Genomic DNA, 17,933 nt, shown 5'->3' with positions numbered 1-17,933 from the left:
AAGAAGCATGTTACGATAGTTCTATGGCGTGAACGCACGATGGTGGTAGAAAGTTTCTTTCATGCTATGGCTATATGAACGTCCTTGTACGATTAGACAATTTGATTTTGTGTACCCACAAGCGCCATCATCAGACAAACACCCTCTAAGCAGCCTGAAGCTTCTCCTTGAGGATCCCCTTGAGTGTGATAGCATCAGCAGCGAACTTGCTGATACCCTCAGACAACTTGTGCACAGCCATGGTATCCTCGTTGAAGTCGAAGCGGAACAACGCCTCGTTCTTCAAGTAGCTCTTCTTCTCCAACTCCAACTCCGAAGCACCCTCCGACTTCAACTTCTGAGGAACAGAATCCTGGCTGTTATACAGCTGCTCCAGAAGATTGGGCGCAATGGTGAGGTAATCGCAGCCGGCCAACTCGGTGATCTCACCAATGTTGCGGAAAGAAGCTCCCATGACGATGGTCTTGTAGCCGAATTTCTTGTAGTAGTTGAAGATCTGCTGGACGGACTTGACGCCCGGGTCGTTGTCCTTGGTGTACTCGGTCTTGGTGTTGGCCTTGTACCAGTCCAAGATGCGGCCGACGAAGGGGGAGATGAGGAAGGCGCCGGCTTCGGCGGCGGCGATGGCTTGGACGAGGGAGAACATGAGGGTGAGGTTGCAGTTGATGCCGTGCTTGCTTGACAGCTCGTGGGCGGCTTGGATACCCTCCCATGTCGAGGCGAGCTTGATCAGGATGCGCTCCTTTCCGATGCCCTTCTCCTTGTAGAGCTGGAAGGATGTCAGTGCAGGACCGTCGATATTCAGTCGTGTTACTACTCACATCGATAATGTGCAACGCCTTCTTGATGCTCTCATCCTTGTCAAAGGAGTATGCAGCATCCACCTCCGTCGACACCTTGCCAGGCACGATCTTCAAGATCTCGCTGCCGAATTCTACGAGTAGGGCATCGATTGTGGCCTCGACCTGATCTTCGACTTTGCTGCCGCCGTGTTTCTTGCCATATTGCACCGCTTGGTCGATGAGCTTGGCGTACTCTGACTTTTTCGATGCGGCGAGGATGAGAGATGGGTTGGTGGTGGCGTCTTGTGGCTTGTACTTCTCGATGGTGGCAAAGTCACCGCTGTCAGCGACAACGACCTGTGAGAGACATGTATGTTAGTATCAAGTATCTCATATGCCCCACCATGCTTTTGCAGCTCATATCTTGCTTGATAGTGTGACTTACGGTGCCGGTGGCCTTCAATTGATCAAGAGAGTTGGACATTGTGATGGTAGTATATGATAATCTGTGAGTATGTGTAAAGAGTGTAAGAGTCGCGAGTTACTTGTTTGTATAAAAGGCAAACTGTTGAGCACATGGAGGGGCTACGAAAAGTCGGCGGGCGAATAATGGACCCTGAATAACAATTACGTCGGAAATGCAGAGCAGAGCTTTGACGCGACCGTGACCGAGCTGTTACTCAGCTGTTTTGCATGCGAAGCTCTCCTCGGGCTCTTGCTGCTCAATGTATGGCCGAAAGACATTCATATCATTGCTTTGAAAACACTCATACCCCCGGAGGTAGTCTATTATAGACTTACAAGCACGCCAACGTGTCCAAGAACTTTTTTTCGAGCGCTTGCGATTGCTGTGCTCGGCGACTCCCAATGAGACAAGGTTGCGGCTAAATGCCTGCCTCGCTCTTTGGTCCTTCTCCGAAGACCGCCGCCGCCTCGTGGGACAGCGCGTGACAACGCAATCGCGAATGCCAGCAGCCATACCAATTGAGCCGTCAGCATTAAACCTCACGCCATCCACCGCTCGACCACATCACTCATCGCACTCCTAGCTTGCTCAACCAATCTTGCTGTCTAAACATTAGAGATTTGTCCTTGGAAACCCCTCAGTTTCTTGTTCCAGCTTCGCCATCGGTCTCGTGTGAAGCCGCGCCATTTATCAGAGCCATATTGCGAGCGTGGTTTGGCGAGTTTGCCGTCAAAGGTCGCTTCTTGTCCGCAGAGATTCCAGATAGCTGGTGCAGCATTGATGGAGCAAAGACTCCCCGCTGATAATGCTGCGTGTTCTGGCTGGTCGTCAGAATCCTCCAACGCTGTTCGTACAGTCCAGATACAGTAGAGCGACAAATCCGGCTTATCCTGAGACTGAGAATGCGAGGTGGCGACTAGCTGTGCGGCAAAAGCGTTGATGTTGTTCCAGGCTTGTCGGACCCCCTTGCCATCGTTGTCCGAAGCAGCTACAAAGATCCCATCAGTAAGTCTGTCCCGGCGGATCCGAGTCTGAGAAAAAAACGCACCTCCGTTCCACCCTTCACGTAGCTGGCACCGGAACATGCGCGAATCTTGCCATACAGTTCTATCCTGCACCGCGCACACTCGACCATGCTTCTCAATATCTGGACGCTTCTGTAGCTCGATCATGGTGTCCGCCAGCTCTCTACGAACCGGGCCATGGAACGGAGATTGTGGAGCGATGGGTGCTCAGCAGGCTCGAGAGAGCAGTTCTTCGATATCTGATCCCTCCCATGTTGCCTTGTACTTGTTCTCGACAGCTCTGCAGGAACTGTCTAGGACTTGCCCATCGTTGCCGCCAGATTGCTCTTTCTGGACGTGAAAAAGAGCTCTGTATCAATGAGAATCGAGTACGATGCTTCCAGTGACATGGTTGTGGTTGCCGGCCATACGACCTATGGTTGTGCGCCAGGACAACGAGCAGGCTGCAGACAGGGAGATGCTCGTGTGTCTCTCATTCTCAAGTCCCCTCTGTTGTTTGCAGACGGCGAAGTTGCGACTTCTGGCTCAACGGTGGTCGGGGATAGCATTATTATTACGCCAAGAAGGGACTACGAATATATCTCTGAGTGTTGAACAACACCGTGGTCTCTTTCAGGCTTACAATTGGGCTCTTGCTCGTTCATCCGGCTTCGACTACCTATAGAGGATATCTTACCCAATACAAATCATCTATACCCCAAAGTTGAAAACAAACGTCCTACAGAACTTTACACAACAAGGACTGACAGAGCACGAACAAAGCGGCCATCTACGAATCTTTGACCTGGCTCCCGTACTGCTGCACCTCGTCGCTTTCCGACGACATACATGTACGAGGCATCAGAATAGACGGCGCACGATGGCTCTAGCGCAAAAAAGCACGTCTGTCGATCGGCTACACCAGGTCTTCGAAGTACGACCCGAGTCAGCCGGGGGCCGGGCTCAGACATGAATGCTTCTGAGGTCAATTATGGACTACACTCCGTGCCAGACTTCAGTTCTGCCTGGCCCATGACGCTGTCTACCCCGGCCGACTCTTTGGCTACCCAGGCGGCTTGTTGGCTGTTCGCTATCTTACGCTACTTGGACCTCATATGCTCGTACCACGACTGCTGCGAGGATTGGCATCACTGCACCAGCCAAGCCTGTTGTTAAGCTATTCCTCCGCTTCTCTGTCTCGGAGTAAGAACGCGGTGATCCGAATATATCGTGAGCCCGCGACATTGGGAGATGATCTGTGTTAGTGGGTTCGTCCGGTAGCTATTGTAAGTTAGGGCGTAAATACCTCTCCCGCCCACTTCTTCACCACAGCTTGTTGGGTGTTCGGGTACGGACTAGATGCTGCACCTGTGCTTCTGTGGCGAAGTGGTCGCATGGCTGTGGTAGAAGAGAGTACGAATGCCATGATCAATGGAACATCATTTCCCCGTCGTCCTCTGATGGCTGATCGGTGGATGGTTAGTGACTGGCTGGCTGGTTTATCAGAAGTCCTGGATACCCGTTTCACCTTCTGGCTTGCCGCCTTCGCCCACGAATGCTTCCTCCTCAGTGTCCAAGTATCGTTGCAATGCCTTCCTGTCTATCTCCCCGCGATCATCATACTCCTCATTCTCATCCACGTCAGCGTACTCGAACTCCTCATCCTCGCTCTTCAAGAACCGCTGCCCCATAATATCTTCCCATCTGCGTCTACCCTCCTCCCTGCTTTGAGCGCTCTCATCCCGATCTGCCTCGGTACTGGTGATACTACCATCCTCCACTCTCTGGTACACAACACTCCTCTGCGTATCCGGATTCCGAAGTGCAGCTAGCTTGGCTTCGCTGCGCACGAGATCTGCTTCGAGATTGCCCGTATACCCTCGCTGCTTACCTTCTTTCTCTCGCTCGGCTGAGCTTTGGAAGCGGCGGACTAGCCTTTCATACAGCAGTGGGTCTGGAACATGTGTTGGCTAGGAGTGAGCAAGGGTAAGGAGACGATGATAGATTACCTGCCAGCTCGAGATTGGAGCCGTGGAAGTACTCCGGGTGGAGCTCGAGGTAGCGATGTCTGCGGTTCTTGATGACAATTCGCTTCTCCGCATTACGCTCCTCGTTCGTCTTGCCACTGGTACTTGTAGCCTCGATGTCCTTCATGGCGGTAAAATGAGGCATAAGGAATAATAGAGTAGGGCACGAGTGATTAGCTATAAATATGCTTATTGATGAGCTGCATTGCGTCATTGCTGCAAGCTCTCTACGCGTGCCACCACGCGCCTCGCTCGAGCATGTGAAGGAAGAAATAGAATCATGAGTCTTCTTTCCGTGACTCAGCATATATCACGAGCCATGACACGACGATAACGACAATCAATGGATGGAATATAATGTCCTCCCCCACCTTCCACTCCTCCCCCCTCACCCCACGCCGCACCCGCCGCAAATCCCGGTTCACTTACAAGCACCTCTCCACCCTCTCGCAATCCTCCCCTAGCTGCCCCCTCCGCGTAATCGCCCACATCGACCTCGACGCCTTCTACGCCCAATGCGAGACCGTGCGCTTGGGCATCGAACCCGGGAAACCCCTCGCAGTCCAGCAATGGCAAGGCCTCATTGCCATCAACTACCCTGCCCGCGCATTCGGATTGAGCAGACATGTCACGATAACAGAAGCGAAGGAGAAGTGTCCCGGAATCATCTGTCAGCATGTCGCGACGTGGAAGGAAGGGGACACGAAATGGACGTATGAACTCGAAGGCACCGATGCAGCGAGGGAGATCGCCACGAGGAAAGTCAGTCTCGACCCCTACCGGATCCAGAGTCGCCGCATCCTCGCCACGATCAAAGCCGCTCTCCCACCCGACACGCAAAGGGTAGAAAAAGCAAGTATCGACGAAGTCTTCCTCGACCTCTCCGCCCAAGTCCACTCTATCCTCCTCCAACGCTACCCCGAAATCCACGGCCCAGCACCCTACGACGACCCCACCGAACCGCTCCCTCGTCCCCCCACCACAGCCCTCGACTGGGCGGCCGACGCACTAGTCGACCTCGACGCGAGTCAAAGCGAAGAGGACGATCCGGACTGGGATGACATCTGCCTCCTCTTCGCCTCGGAGATCGTGCGAGATGTGCGGAAGAAGATCTTCGACGACTTACATTACACCTGCTCCGCCGGCCTGAGCAAGAACAAAATGCTCGCCAAACTCGGCTCCGCCCACCACAAACCGAACGGACAGACCGTGATCCGAAACCGAGCCACGCAGCATTTCCTGTCCGGGATGAAATTCACCAAAATCCGCGGTCTGGGAGGCAAATTCGGGGACGAGGTCGTGAGCGCCTTCCACACGGAATCCGTCTCCGAACTCTTACCTATAACTCTCGACCAACTAAAAAAAGCACTCGGAGACGAAAGCGGCACGAGTTTACATTCCACCCTCCGCGGCGACGACACCAGCGAAGTCAACCCGCGCACGCAGATCAAATCCATGCTCTCGGCCAAATCCTTCCGGCCCAGCATTAATTCCTTCGAGGTAGCGGGGAAATGGCTGCGTATTTTCGTGGCGGATATCTTTTCCCGATTAGTGGAGGAAGGAGTATTGGAGTTTAAGAGGAGACCGCGGACGATTAATCTGATGCATCGACAAGGTGGCGGGACGAGGTCTAGACAGGCGCCGATTCCGCAGGGGAGGGTGGTGAGTGAGGATGTGCTGTTTGAGTTGGCGAAGAACTTGTTGGCGCAGGTTGTGGGGGAGGGCAGGGCGTGGCCTTGTGCGAATTTGAGTTTGAGTGTGGGGGGTTTTGAGGATGGGGTTAGTAATAATAGGGGGATTGGGGGGTTTTTGGTGCACGGGGAGGAGGCGAAGGCTCTGCGGGAACAGCCGAGGGTTGAGAGGGGTGGTGAGGAGATGCGGTCTGTGAAGAGGAGAAGGGTCGGGGATGAGGGGGTGGGGATCACGAGGTTCTTTGGTGCGAGGGGGAGGGAGGAGAGTAGGGGGAGTGAGGTTGGGGTTGACGTTGAGGATGATGGCGAGGAGGGAGAGCAGGCAGTAGGTCGGGAGCAGGCTGATGAGCAGGATGAGCCCTACGCCGATCGCGACCACGAGCAGAACGAAGAGCAGGAGCTAGTGGATATTGATCGCGATGGCCCAACCTCCTCCGCATCAGTCCTCGATCAAGTCTATCCCACCGCCGACGACGATTACAACGACGATGACGACGGCGAGGACGCCCTTCGAGGCCCAAACATCCATAACCACGCTATCGACCATAACAACTCGGTAGACAACAACCGACATCTCCCAGCACCTCTGCAACAGCAGTCGACGCAAAATCATCTCTACCTCTGTCCCCGCTGCACCACCACCATCCCAAAAGAGGAGAAAGCAGAACACGAGGACTTCCATTTCGCGCAGGATCTACAGAATGAAGGGTCGAGTCAGCCGCCTCCAAGGCCTAGACCACCGGAGCTAGCTAAGGATATGACGAGACCGGGTGGCGGTGCGGGCGGAAGTGGAGGTGGGAGTGGAGGTGGGAGTGGGAGTGGACGAGGGAGGGGTGGAGGTAGAGGAAGGGGTCGGCCGCCGGCTATGGAGAGGGGTCCTGAGAGGGGCCAGCGGCGTTTGGCTTTCGGGTAGTATGATGACGAGAGCTCAAGACTTTTTGTTCGGAGGAAAGTAGACATGAGAGGATGTAAGTCACGGTCTAGATGGTATCCCACGAAGATGTCTCCGTCCTGCGTGGAGTAAGTACACTCATATTGGGTGAGGAAACGTTGTACTTGGCTGGCACACGTTACAGCGTGTCTCGCTTTTCCCTGCCCAAAGGTCGTCGTTGTTCTGTAAGCTCGCCGTTTGTGGCAATGAGACCTTTCCCAAGCCTACCTGCTACCTTTGGTGCTTGGAGCGCGTGTGGTATATAATGCAGTGAGCCACTCCGGTTCAACTCAACACTCTGCTGCGTTCAGCATTGCCGTCGGAAGGAGGTCATTGTTATCTGCATTCCGCAAGCAAATCACGCAGCAGCAGCAATGGCAACGTCTTCCATTCCGATCTCCTCGTCATTATCATCCACACTCCACTTCTCTCGTCCGCCGAAGCCATTACGATATGGCTATACCACAATGGCACCACCGCATAAGAACGACAACATCAACCATAAGAAGAACGACAATAATCGCAAGACGCCACAACCACAACCACAACCACAACCACCCACAGCCCCAGCCTTCACATCCACTAGCGCCAATCCAAACAACGCGGATGGAAGCGGCATCCCCGTGCCGTCCGAAGCGAACCAATCTCCCGAGCTGACCGGCCAAACGACACCGTTGACACCCGCCTCCGATCTTCTACTCTCACCTCCAGCGAAAGAGCAGATTTACTATGAAGGAGTAGTAGTGAAGTCGGGGCCGAAGAGTCCGCGGGGGAGACTGCAAAGGAATAATGGTGGTCGGTCTGCGTCCGCCACTTCGACTCTGACCCCGGATGAAGATGTCTTCGCGCCATCACTACTGTTGTCGAGGTCGTTGGAGGATGAGGCGCGTATGAGTAAGTCTACGATGCATTGACGTTGGCGCGTGAGGTTTGGCTTCGACGCGAGGGAGCTTTCAAATCTCTATTCACTTCACTTCAACCTCACTTCACCTCATCACCGCACTGCTATTCATCTTTATTGGTCGTATTGTCGAGGAGCTTGTTATTGTTTGCGAAAGTGGATATATACACCATGCACACCTTTTTCTGCTTCTCCCATCCTTTGCGAATATCTTCATACCATCATTGCGAAGGAGAGAATACTCCATCATCATCATCATATCCTGCATCCATTGCACAACAAGAACATCATCACCTGACCCACCATGGCAGACGAAGTATCCAAATACAACCGGCTCAAGGACCAGACCGACGCCGAGCGCGAAAAAGCCTACGACCAATCCCTCGCCCTGCAAACCGAACGCGATGACGCTCTTGACAAACAAAAGGCTGCCGAGTCCGCCAAGACGAGTCTAGAGAAAGACCTCAAGAACAAGACCACCGACGCCGACAATGCGACCAGAGATAACGAGCGTTTGGAGAAGGCACTCCAGGCCAAGGAGGGCGAGAAGAGTGCCAAGGAGAAGGAGGTTGGGGACTGGAAGCAGAAGTTCGAGGACATGAAGACACTTTATACTAATGCGGAGAGTGATCGCGATGAGGTTGCTAGGCAGCTTGCCAAGGCCGAGGAGGACAGGGATCACCAGACTACATTGAAGGAGGGTTTGAAGGAGGAGCTGGAGAGGCAGGATGCCGTTGTTGGGCAGGTCGATGACGTTGCTGAGCAGCAGGGTGCAGCGCAGGAGCAATTGGATAGGGTCCTGCAAGTCTTTCAGGAGGAGTTCAAGCAGTTGGCTGAGGGGGTGGATCTTGAGGGGTATCTGCAGCAATTCCGCGAGACGGTGCAGGCGGGCAGGAGGCTGAGGAGGGATGATTCGCAGGCGAGCTTTCATCAGCATGGTCTTGGGATTGATGAGGCGCGGAGTGATCGGCCGAGAGGTGGGCATCGCCAAGTATCGACCGCGAGTCTGGGGGATGAATTGAAGGGGCATGGTAGCGAGAGCGGAGACGAGACTGGCGATGAAGACGAACAGGCTCCCGGCGATCAGGTACCTACCACCGACGACGACCCAACTCTGAAAGATCTAGATTACATCCACCTCACCCCACCCACAACCCACAACTGGACCGCCGGCGACTCCATTTCAAACGTAAACGATTCCCTCTTCGGCGAAATCGACACGGGAACCCAGACCCCGGCCTCCTGGACCCACCGCCCCACTGGCCAGCCCCTGGGCCTCCCCCACATCCCAGGAATCGGCGACCGCACCTCCATGGCCCACTGTCTAGACTGGGGCCCCGGGGACAAAGGAACCGATACGGATGAATCCATCCCTTCCCCCGAGCAACTCGCCGCCCTTCGCGCCAAGGCCGCCGCTTCCGCAGCCCTGAAGGTCGCGTTGTCGAATTCGCAGGGTTTGGCTGCTACGCGGCAGCAGGAGATCGAGAAGCAGTTTCGTTTGGCGCAGGGGTATGCGCGGGAATTGAAGGTGTTGAGGGAGAACGAGCGGGATGCTTCGCCTGCTATGCGGGATGGGTTTGAGCCTTATCGTGGTCGGGCGGCGGCGGCGGAGAAGCAGAGGGGGGAGGAGGAGAAGAAGAAGGAGGGGCCCGTGACGGCGGAGACGGATTATGTTGCGCTGAGGGAGAGGGAGAGGGAGAGGAGTCCGGAGACTAGGACAGTATTTGTCGATCGACCTGTCCCCGGACCCGTGCAGATCAAGACGGTGGTGAAGGAGCGCGTGGTGCAGCGGTGGACGGTCCGATTACCGGAGACGTGGAAGGAGTGGTCTGGGGTGGTGCCGCTGTGGATGAAATTAGTGGGGATGGCGTTGCTGGTGCTGTTCTTGGCGCTGTGGGGAGGGTTGGTGCGGGATCGTGCGATCTGGTTCTCGGTTAATGATCTGGGCCAGCAGAATCTCATCAAGCTTACTGGTGCTAAGCACCATGGAGGTTTCTGGGGGGATGTGGCCGAGTGGGTTAGTGGTGGGGATTTGAGTCTTATGGGCTGATGGGGGGTGGGAGGGATCTCTGTGTGATCTCCCCGTCGCACAGACTGAGTGATGATGAGCTGCTGGAGGGCGACTGGATGATATGAGATGATCATGTGCTGTGTGGGATATCTAGTGATTATATACCGCAGATGCTTGGACATTTATGCGAGGAGATGGCGGAGTGCAATGCAATATACCCCATCGGAGGCGTTCATCGTGGTACCATATCCTAATATCCACTGATCGTCTTTCTCACGTATTATCAATGAGTTTTGTGGATCTCCTTGGTTCCCTCCTGCTATCATTCCTTCGTCCTTGCCACCGGGATCGGATGGGGTCGCATCGTCGTTGTCGTCTTTCCACACCTGCAAGCTACCCACCCCCCCCTCTCATCTCCGCCCTCTCCATCCTCTCCTTAGTCAAGATATATGATCGCGGTAGTCCAGTCTCCCGCATCACCTTCTGCATCACCTCCCCGTCCTCCTCCCCTTCTTCCTCCACACCCCGTCCCCGTCCCTCTCTCTCACCCCCTTCCCCCTCCCTACCAGCCAAAGCCATCATAGCAACAGCCTTCCCACAAAGCCAAGAATTCGGCATCCCATGCCCCGTATACCCCGCCGAGACGAAAACCCCTTCCTCACCCGGCACGGCACCAACCCACGGCCGCTCATCGCGGGAGAACCCCATGATGCCGGACCATTCGTTCGCGGCAGTGAACTGAACTTTCTCTCTCTCTCCCTCACCCTCACCCTCACCCTCACCCTCACCTCCCTCATCCTCCCGCTTCTCGCCTCCTGCCTTGCCTTCAGGCAAACCAAACGCACCCACGAGCCTCGTCCGCAAATACCTCGCCGTCTGGGGATCGACGACCCCATCGTCCGTCTCGCTAATACTAGGACCGTGTTGTCTTCCACCGCCGAACATCAGATGTCCTCCCCTTTCACTCGGACGCTGGATGAGGTAATCGTCTAAGCCATCTCCGAGGAAACCAAAGGAAGTCTGCAGTCGGGAGGATCCGGTGAGGCTGGGCAGGGGTTGGAGGGCGCTCATTTGGCCTCGACAGGGGAGGATGAGGTTGGTGAAGGAGTCGGGGAGGAGGTGGGAGGTGTAGGCGTTTGTGGCTAGGATCACCTTTTGGGCTGATATGTCGCCGCGAGGGGTGGTGATGGTCCAGCTTCTTGCCGGGCCGTTTTGCGCAGGTGTGAGAGAGAGGGCAGGGGTGAGTGTTTGCAGGTTGAAAGTCCCAGATAAGGTGGTCGAAGTCAAGAGATCCTCTAGAATGCGAGCGACGAATTTATACGGCCACAGTCTCGCCGCTATCTCCGTCACCACCGCCCCGTCTGCCGTCGGAATCCTCAACCTCCTCAATTCAGCCTTCTCAGTAACAATCCTCATGAACCCCCCCAACTCTGGAGCCGTCGTCTCCATCACTTTCAACGACTCCTCCGCTTCACGAAGATGATGTAGACTATAAATCCCTCTTACACCCGGCTGCTCCACGAACTCGCAGTCGATCTCCTTCTCCTTAATCAGATCCTGCAATGTGCGGAAGTTCTTGAGCTCGAAGTGTCCAATGCTTGGGTCGTGCGGGTTTTCGATGAGGAGGGGTTGGCAGTGGCCGCCGTTGCGACCTGTGGCGCCCCAGCAGGCTTCGCGCGCTTCTAGCATGAGGACGTTGGGGCCTCGAGTCCTGTTCCCATTACTGCTTGGGTCATTGTTGTTCGGGTCGTTGGTGGTGAGGAGGTGGTGGGCGATGCTTGCGCCTGTGATGCCGGAGCCTATGACTACTATATCTGCTTTCTCTGGCAGGTTTCGGGTTGAGCGGTGGCCGAGGAGGAGGGGCGAGGGCTCAGTGTGCCAGAAGGAGGTGCTGGATTCTTTGGTTGGGAGGCCGGCTGGGGTGGTCTGATGGGGGAGAGTGGGGTGGTCGCGGGACATTGTTGTGCGTTCGGGGTTGAGAGCGGGGAGTGGCGGGTGTGAGGGGTGGTTAGATGGGCTTGCAATGCAGAGTTTGAAGTAGAGAATACACGTGAGATGGAAAGAGAGAATGATAGTAGAGTAGATCTGTCGTACGCCCCGTGGGTGGAGCAGTAGCAGCTCGAGCTGCCAGATGTGGTAGGAGAGCGACGACTGTACCTGCTGTCTAGCTAGCGATACAAACAACAGTCTACCTCGGCCGGGTATGCATCAGGGATCGATAATAGTGATGATGGAAGACACAGCGGAAGGATGTGGCACAATGTTGTGCTAGAGGACTGTCATGCTCTATCCGATGATGAAGAATCCCAAACCCCGAGCTCCGCACGAAGTATGAGTGACGGTCCACAGAGCACCTAAGGTGTTCATTTCTTTCATGAATATGTTCATGTCGTCCCGCTCTAACACCACAAAAATTTCTGTAGCGTGTTAGAAAGGTCCCTGCTCGTCTACCCACGCACGATCTTAAGCAGAGTTTCATCAGCCATAGCACTGTTGTAAGAAAATGTCTCCACTCTCTTTCTACACGCAGCACAATGGACAAACGATCCCTTGCCACCCCTCAACGACTGCTCGCATCTTACCTACAGTAGGACCGGTGAATGTCCGGACCGTGATGTTCATAGCGACAGGACGGCCTACGGCCAATGCAATATCGTCGAGCTTATGAAAACACCGCCAGAGCCTGGACACGCGTAACGCATTGTGGACAGACGAACACTCAGCTCGGCGCCGGGTGTAGAACCACTCACAGTGTCACTGATGGTCGCGAGAGCACACGTACAGTCAATTCATAGCGTTCGCACTCCCCAAACCCCGACGATCAGAACGAACAGTAGTTATCAGATTCGTGTCCTTCGCTCCCTCGAGAATAGGGATACCAGCACAATCTCGTCTCAGTTATCTGCCGCTGCAGGCATGATAGCCCTTCCCAGCAGCGTCAGATTTCCAAGCGGCTGAGGCGTAGTGGTCGAATAGAGAGAAGGCAGGCCCGATATTTGAACTGCCATGTGTGTATTGCTTGTGATCAAGCAGAAGCCACGCTGAGGAGGGGAATGGGGGAGGAGAAGCACAAGAGCATTCTCCGGTAGCGTTTTGAAGCTTTGGCAGAATGAATGTGATGGAGAGGGTGGCTTCCGTGTGTTGGTATGGTACCTCGACCTTTGGCTCATATCTGGACACCGAGTATGTAGAGCGAGCTGCTCGACATGGACTGTTCGGCTCGAGAGCTGAAGCCAGACCCACCTGCATTGGGATAAAGGTATGTAGTAAGCTTTGGCGAGGGCGGCAAGAAGCGGCGTCGAATTGATGGACACTTCTGTGATTGTCTGCCATTGTCCACAGTGGGTAACCGGCGGTTCAAGTGGTCGATTCCACGAGCCTCGTCTGGGTCCAGAGCGAGTCCGCAACTATTTAAGAGAGATTCTTACACCGGTCACAGTACAGTGTACATAATAGTATAATGTTTGTAGATGTTGTTGGCAATATGCTGAAGCTAGTCGGAAAGTCTCCAATTTATCCGGCGAATGACTAAGCAGAGCTTGACCTCACTCCGCATTGGCTTTGCATGGTGCCTCACACTCACGTGGCCTTTTCCAGTCGTGCATATCGCATTGCTTGCAAACACTCGTGGCAGATATGGCGCAGTATCTGCAGCAAGTGTTTGGCGGACCCAAGTCGGTCGTGTCGTCAGTCACGTCTGATGTAGATGCTGGTACACACGATCCCAGAACCTCAGATACGATGCGGCACAGCACATATACTAATCTTCACATGCAGACTTCGCCGACTACGCGACAGCAGCTTCGCCCGTCCCACCCTCGCATGCTGCTGTACCCGCTGCAGCACAGACGGGTCTCAACGCTGCCAACATAGCGAGCGCAGCACGGCCGTACACGAAATGGTATCGAGTATGGGAACGTGTGACGCTGGCCGACTTTTGGCAGGAATTCTTCATCCTACCTATATTACTGGTGGTTGTCCTCGTCAATCTCTGGGGTAGTCGGGCGAATAGACACAAGGCAAAGCAATGGGCTGCTACTCACTTGCCGATGCTGGAAAGCGAGTTCGCCAGCGTTGGGTTCAGTGGGAGACATACGAGCGTCGGCGACGTGGAAGGCTCGTCGCTTGCCAAGACGCTGGCAGGATCGACAGACGTCCCGGCTGATATGCTGAAGGAGAGGAGTAAAGACGTCTACACCACCTACGCCACAGGACGCCAGAACGTGGCATTCTTGGACGTCAAGATCAGCCTCTACCCTCGCTACAACCCATTCAAATGGTTCTTGGAAGCAGGTCTATCCTTGTTCTTCGACTCGGTACCCATGCCCAAGGAACGCCTGGAAGCTACAGCCTACTGTTTCGATGGCAAGGAGAAGTCGATCATTTCGCAAGGACAGGGTGCAGGTGGTCAGAGCAAAGACAGCAGCTACGATGGTTTCGTGTGGGCGGTCGTGCACAAGGACAAGATGAACCAGCTTCGTACTGATCGTTACGATGTTTCTTTGACCACGACGAAAGATCATCCCAAGCTGCCTATCTGGGCGACGGTCATGAGCGAGAGTGCTGAGGTGACGGAGGCACTGCTTACGCCGGATCTAATCAAGGCTATCACGGATGCTGGAGAGGATCTGGAGTCGTTGATTGTTAGTGATCAGCCGATTGACGCGCCTAAGAAGTATGTCCAGCCCTTCAAGATGAAAATATACGACCTCGACTAATCTCCCACAGACTCAACGACACCATCCCCAAAAAGCGCATCTCCCTCGCCATGCGCCTCAACACCACCCCCGCCAGCACCTCCCTCTTCGCCTACTTCCTCCGCCTCCCGGACCATCTAGTCAGCACCGCGCATTTCCGGCCCGAAGCGCTCCGAAAAGTGCGAGCGACGCGCGAAGAGGAAATGCGCAAGATCCGGAAAGTGGACGAGGATGAGAAGGCGGAGGAGCGGAGGACGCAGGGCGATAAGTTGAAGAGGGAGGAGAGGGATCGGAGGCTGGGGAAGATGAATGCGGATGAGCAGAAGAAGTTTTTGGAGAAGGAGAAGGACAAGGATCAGAGAAGGAATATGAAGAAGAGGAGTGCGAAGGCTTGAGATATGTGTTGGACGGTGTGGCTGTTTTGGGGTGAGATGGGATGCGTTTGGAGCGATTGTGGAAAGGAAAGGTATGTAGGCGAGATGTACAGGTTCGATTGATAGATACTCGGACGGTCATATCATTGGAGATTGCGAACGTCGATTATGGGCTTTCACGACTTGTTGGGTTCCTTCGGGCCACATTGTCAATTGGTGCAACTTCAACCGATTCCTTCGATCCGATGTTCGTGGTCGTGAAGCCTGTCTGTCTTTGACGTGATGCGAAAGCTTAGAGCAACTGGCGTGTTGAGTGCTAGTAGGGAACCCTTGGTCGGTGCAAGCAGTAGCTGCTACTGTAAGCTGTAGTCAAGGGGTAGAAGAAGTGGTTTCAGGGCCAACTTTGAGGGCGAGTTCGTGACGGTTTCGTCTATGTATGTTCTCGTCCCTTCGTGCCCCTTTATTATCGATAGCTTCCTCTTCATATTATAAAATTAGTAAGTTAGTTACTTGTATTACATATAAATAATCTTAAAGGAGGTTCGTTCTTATATAATGATCATAGTAAGCCTTGCTTACTAGACTCGTCGTATAGTAAGTGAAGTAAGCTACGCTTCCTTTTCTTACTCTGCACTTAACCCGAGGTACGCAGAACCCTGTCCTGCTTACGGCACGTAACCCTGGCCTAAGCCTCTCTGTAGGTGATTGTAACACTATCTGCCTCTACAAGCTAACCTATAGATCCTTCTCTGTCGTCGCTGCGCTTTCCGCTCTCTGTACATCGTTTTTTGCTTTCTGCGTTCTAATATCCTTGAAACCAAGACCCCAAGCGAATACAAACGCAACACATGCTACACCAACGCCAACGTACATTACGTTATCGATACTGTCGGTGTAGGCTTGTAGCACAATGGCAAGTCGTTCGCCATCCGGAATCAGCTGACGAAGACCTCTAGCCCCGGCATTAACAATGGCGTCTGGAGCAAATCCAATCTTTGAACTCTGTGCGCTAATCAGGCGGCGTAGACTGTTACTGAATACGGTGTTTGCGATGACAAGGGATACGGCACCGCCCATGCCTTGGCAGAAGATGACAATCGCCATGGCAATCGGGATCTGTGGCGCAGGAACGAGGTTCTGAACAGCGATATATGCCTATCACGATTGAGACGATCAGTGTCCATAGCGTCGCGCTGTAAGCCACCTTGAGTTGAACTCACTGCTATAACAGTACAACCACTACCAACTCCGTAGAGCACCTGATAGCCAATCCACTTGGCAGCTGGTGTCGTCGGGTGTAGAAGTGACAGGAGTCCGTATCCGATAGCTGAGATAGTGCTTCCTAACACTGCCCAGGGTAGATAGTAACCAAGCTTCTCGACTATATGAAGAAAGCGTTGTTAGCTTATCTATCACCATGAACTTCAAGCAACAAATTCATGGTACGTACTCGTCACACCCGAGACGATGGTGAAAAGGACCAGGCCGAGGGTTGTTGGCAGTAGATGTACGCCACTCATCAGAGGCGAGTCGTTCTTGACCGCCTGGAAATAGATTGAAAGGTAGAAGTCAGCGACAAGTATGCTTGCCAGCACAAATGCCATGTTGCCTGCGGCCGACCAGATGACCTTGTCGGTGAGAAGAGAGAACGGCACCATAGCCTCGTCGCCCTGACGCCGCTCCCAGAAAAGAAAACAAACGAACATTGCGACTCCACCGATTATGAGCCCAATGACAACAGGGCTGTTCCATGGATGTTCGTTGCCGCCGAATTGCAAGCCCAACAAGAGCATTATGACTGCAGGGCTTACCAAAGCGAATCCTGGAAGGTCAAGTGACTTGACGGCTGTGCCTAGCACCTCTCGTACCGGCTTCTTCGGTTCTGGCTCTGGGATGCGGAATGATAACAGGAGGACACCAACAAGGGCTCCGGCCGGAAGGTTGATGTAGAAGCCTAGAGAGTCAGCTTTTGTTCCGCTGAGGTCAGCAATGAAGATAGCATACACCATCGCCAGGATACGTATTCGGTCAACGCGCCTCCAAGAATGGGACCAATTGCCAGTCCGATCTGGCCAAAACCTTGAGTGATACCGAGAACTTGGGCTTGGGCATCACCCGGAAGGATAGCCGGTATGATCGTCAAGGCGCCCGTCGAGATACCAGAGGCACCAATGCCTGCGATGGTTCTTCCCACAATGAACATCGCCGACGATTGAGCTGCGCCGCATAGCGCCGAGCCAACCTCGAAAATCAAGAAAAATGTAAGAAAGGTCCACTGCATTACTATGTCAGCATACGCACACCACTTCTCGTAGCACAAATGTCCTAGGAGCTTGCCTTGATAGAGAACACACGGAAGAGCTTGCCTGTTAGCGGCGTGACTACAGAACTGCCGAGCTGATACGCTCCGCCATACCTGAAGGTCGACTGTTAGCAGGCGGTGATGGATGGCCGGTGAATATTGCCAGGCGTACCAGCCAACATCGACAAGTGAGTTGAATTCTGACGTGATCGCTGGAGTCGCCGTCGAGATCACAGCTAGGTCGAGAAACCAGAGAAAGTACGATAGTATGACCGGCGCCAGGACTAAGACGCGTGCAACGCGCGAGAGCTCCGACTGCGCTGTTTGTGGTGCATCATTGCTCAAACCGTCTCTGTCTTTGCTGTATCCATTGTGCGGCGCTCCGGATGGTTGGGCAGCGGCGCTCACTACTTTTTCGTCCTGCATATCCTTCTTGTCACGGCTGCTCGACTCTCCTGACATGGATATTTGATGTCTTGGTTTAACGTGCTTTGCTGATGTGTCCGAGGTCCCCTACGATGCTAGAAAGGAACTTCGCGAGCACCGTGGGAGACTATATATGGAAAAGGATATTGGACAGACAGTTCACCCTTCTCTCGCACTCGATACGTACGCAGTCGGACATTTCGACGGTTCTATGATCCACCAAGGGCCCGATTGCCGTATCTTCATCACGACTACATGCATGAATCGGCGAGAAGTATCCCAGATCGATTTGACGGCCAGTTTGCACCGCGCATTACTGGC

General features: G+C 54.1%; 8 protein-coding genes across 8 annotated transcripts; 3 read left to right on the top strand and 5 right to left on the bottom strand.

Moving 5' to 3' along the window:
• Positions 1-145: 145 nt before the first annotated feature.
• On the bottom strand, positions 146-1,266 carry TAL1 (sedoheptulose-7-phosphate:D-glyceraldehyde-3- phosphate transaldolase; the record flags this gene model as incomplete). Its single annotated transcript, XM_064837358.1, has 3 exons — positions 146-769; positions 822-1,139; positions 1,228-1,266. 3 exons carry the CDS (start codon positions 1,264-1,266, stop codon positions 146-148), a joined length of 981 nt encoding a protein of 326 aa, XP_064695317.1.
• A 587-nt stretch (positions 1,267-1,853) lies between these two features.
• Positions 1,854-2,420, bottom strand: LTS14_004656 (uncharacterized protein; the record flags this gene model as incomplete). Its single annotated transcript, XM_064837357.1, has 2 exons — positions 1,854-2,236; positions 2,297-2,420. The coding sequence occupies 2 exons, from the start codon at positions 2,418-2,420 to the stop codon at positions 1,854-1,856; spliced, it is 507 nt and encodes a 168-aa protein (XP_064695316.1).
• Positions 2,421-3,754: 1,334 nt separating this feature from the next.
• On the bottom strand, positions 3,755-4,406 carry LTS14_004655 (uncharacterized protein; the record flags this gene model as incomplete). Its single annotated transcript, XM_064837356.1, has 2 exons — positions 3,755-4,206; positions 4,262-4,406. 2 exons carry the CDS (start codon positions 4,404-4,406, stop codon positions 3,755-3,757), a joined length of 597 nt encoding a protein of 198 aa, XP_064695315.1.
• A 230-nt stretch (positions 4,407-4,636) lies between these two features.
• On the top strand, positions 4,637-6,883 carry RAD30 (DNA-directed DNA polymerase eta rad30; the record flags this gene model as incomplete). The annotated part of the gene is made up of 2 exons (XM_064837355.1): positions 4,637-5,941; positions 5,990-6,883. 2 exons carry the CDS (start codon positions 4,637-4,639, stop codon positions 6,881-6,883), a joined length of 2,199 nt encoding a protein of 732 aa, XP_064695314.1.
• A 485-nt stretch (positions 6,884-7,368) lies between these two features.
• Positions 7,369-9,852, top strand: LTS14_004653 (uncharacterized protein; the record flags this gene model as incomplete). Its single annotated transcript, XM_064837354.1, has 2 exons — positions 7,369-7,795; positions 8,114-9,852. 2 exons carry the CDS (start codon positions 7,369-7,371, stop codon positions 9,850-9,852), a joined length of 2,166 nt encoding a protein of 721 aa, XP_064695313.1.
• A 354-nt stretch (positions 9,853-10,206) lies between these two features.
• Positions 10,207-11,772, bottom strand: LTS14_004652 (uncharacterized protein; the record flags this gene model as incomplete). The annotated part of the gene is made up of 1 exon (XM_064837353.1): positions 10,207-11,772. One exon carries the CDS (start codon positions 11,770-11,772, stop codon positions 10,207-10,209), a length of 1,566 nt encoding a protein of 521 aa, XP_064695312.1.
• Positions 11,773-13,449: 1,677 nt separating this feature from the next.
• On the top strand, positions 13,450-14,905 carry LTS14_004651 (uncharacterized protein; the record flags this gene model as incomplete). The annotated part of the gene is made up of 3 exons (XM_064837352.1): positions 13,450-13,525; positions 13,591-14,488; positions 14,542-14,905. 3 exons carry the CDS (start codon positions 13,450-13,452, stop codon positions 14,903-14,905), a joined length of 1,338 nt encoding a protein of 445 aa, XP_064695311.1.
• A 714-nt stretch (positions 14,906-15,619) lies between these two features.
• LTS14_004650 (uncharacterized protein) lies at positions 15,620-17,087 on the bottom strand (the record flags this gene model as incomplete). Its single annotated transcript, XM_064837351.1, has 4 exons — positions 15,620-16,039; positions 16,105-16,265; positions 16,335-16,838; positions 16,889-17,087. The coding sequence occupies 4 exons, from the start codon at positions 17,085-17,087 to the stop codon at positions 15,620-15,622; spliced, it is 1,284 nt and encodes a 427-aa protein (XP_064695310.1).
• Between the last annotated feature and the right edge of the window lie 846 nt (positions 17,088-17,933).

This window comes from Recurvomyces mirabilis, assembly GCF_035927965.1.
Source record: "Recurvomyces mirabilis strain CCFEE 5264 chromosome Unknown scaffold_10, whole genome shotgun sequence".
In the NCBI taxonomy this organism is placed as follows: domain Eukaryota; kingdom Fungi; phylum Ascomycota; class Dothideomycetes; order Mycosphaerellales; family Teratosphaeriaceae; genus Recurvomyces; species Recurvomyces mirabilis.
Note: the sequence above shows the minus strand (reverse complement) of the source record. Positions and strands in the feature narration are given on the sequence as shown.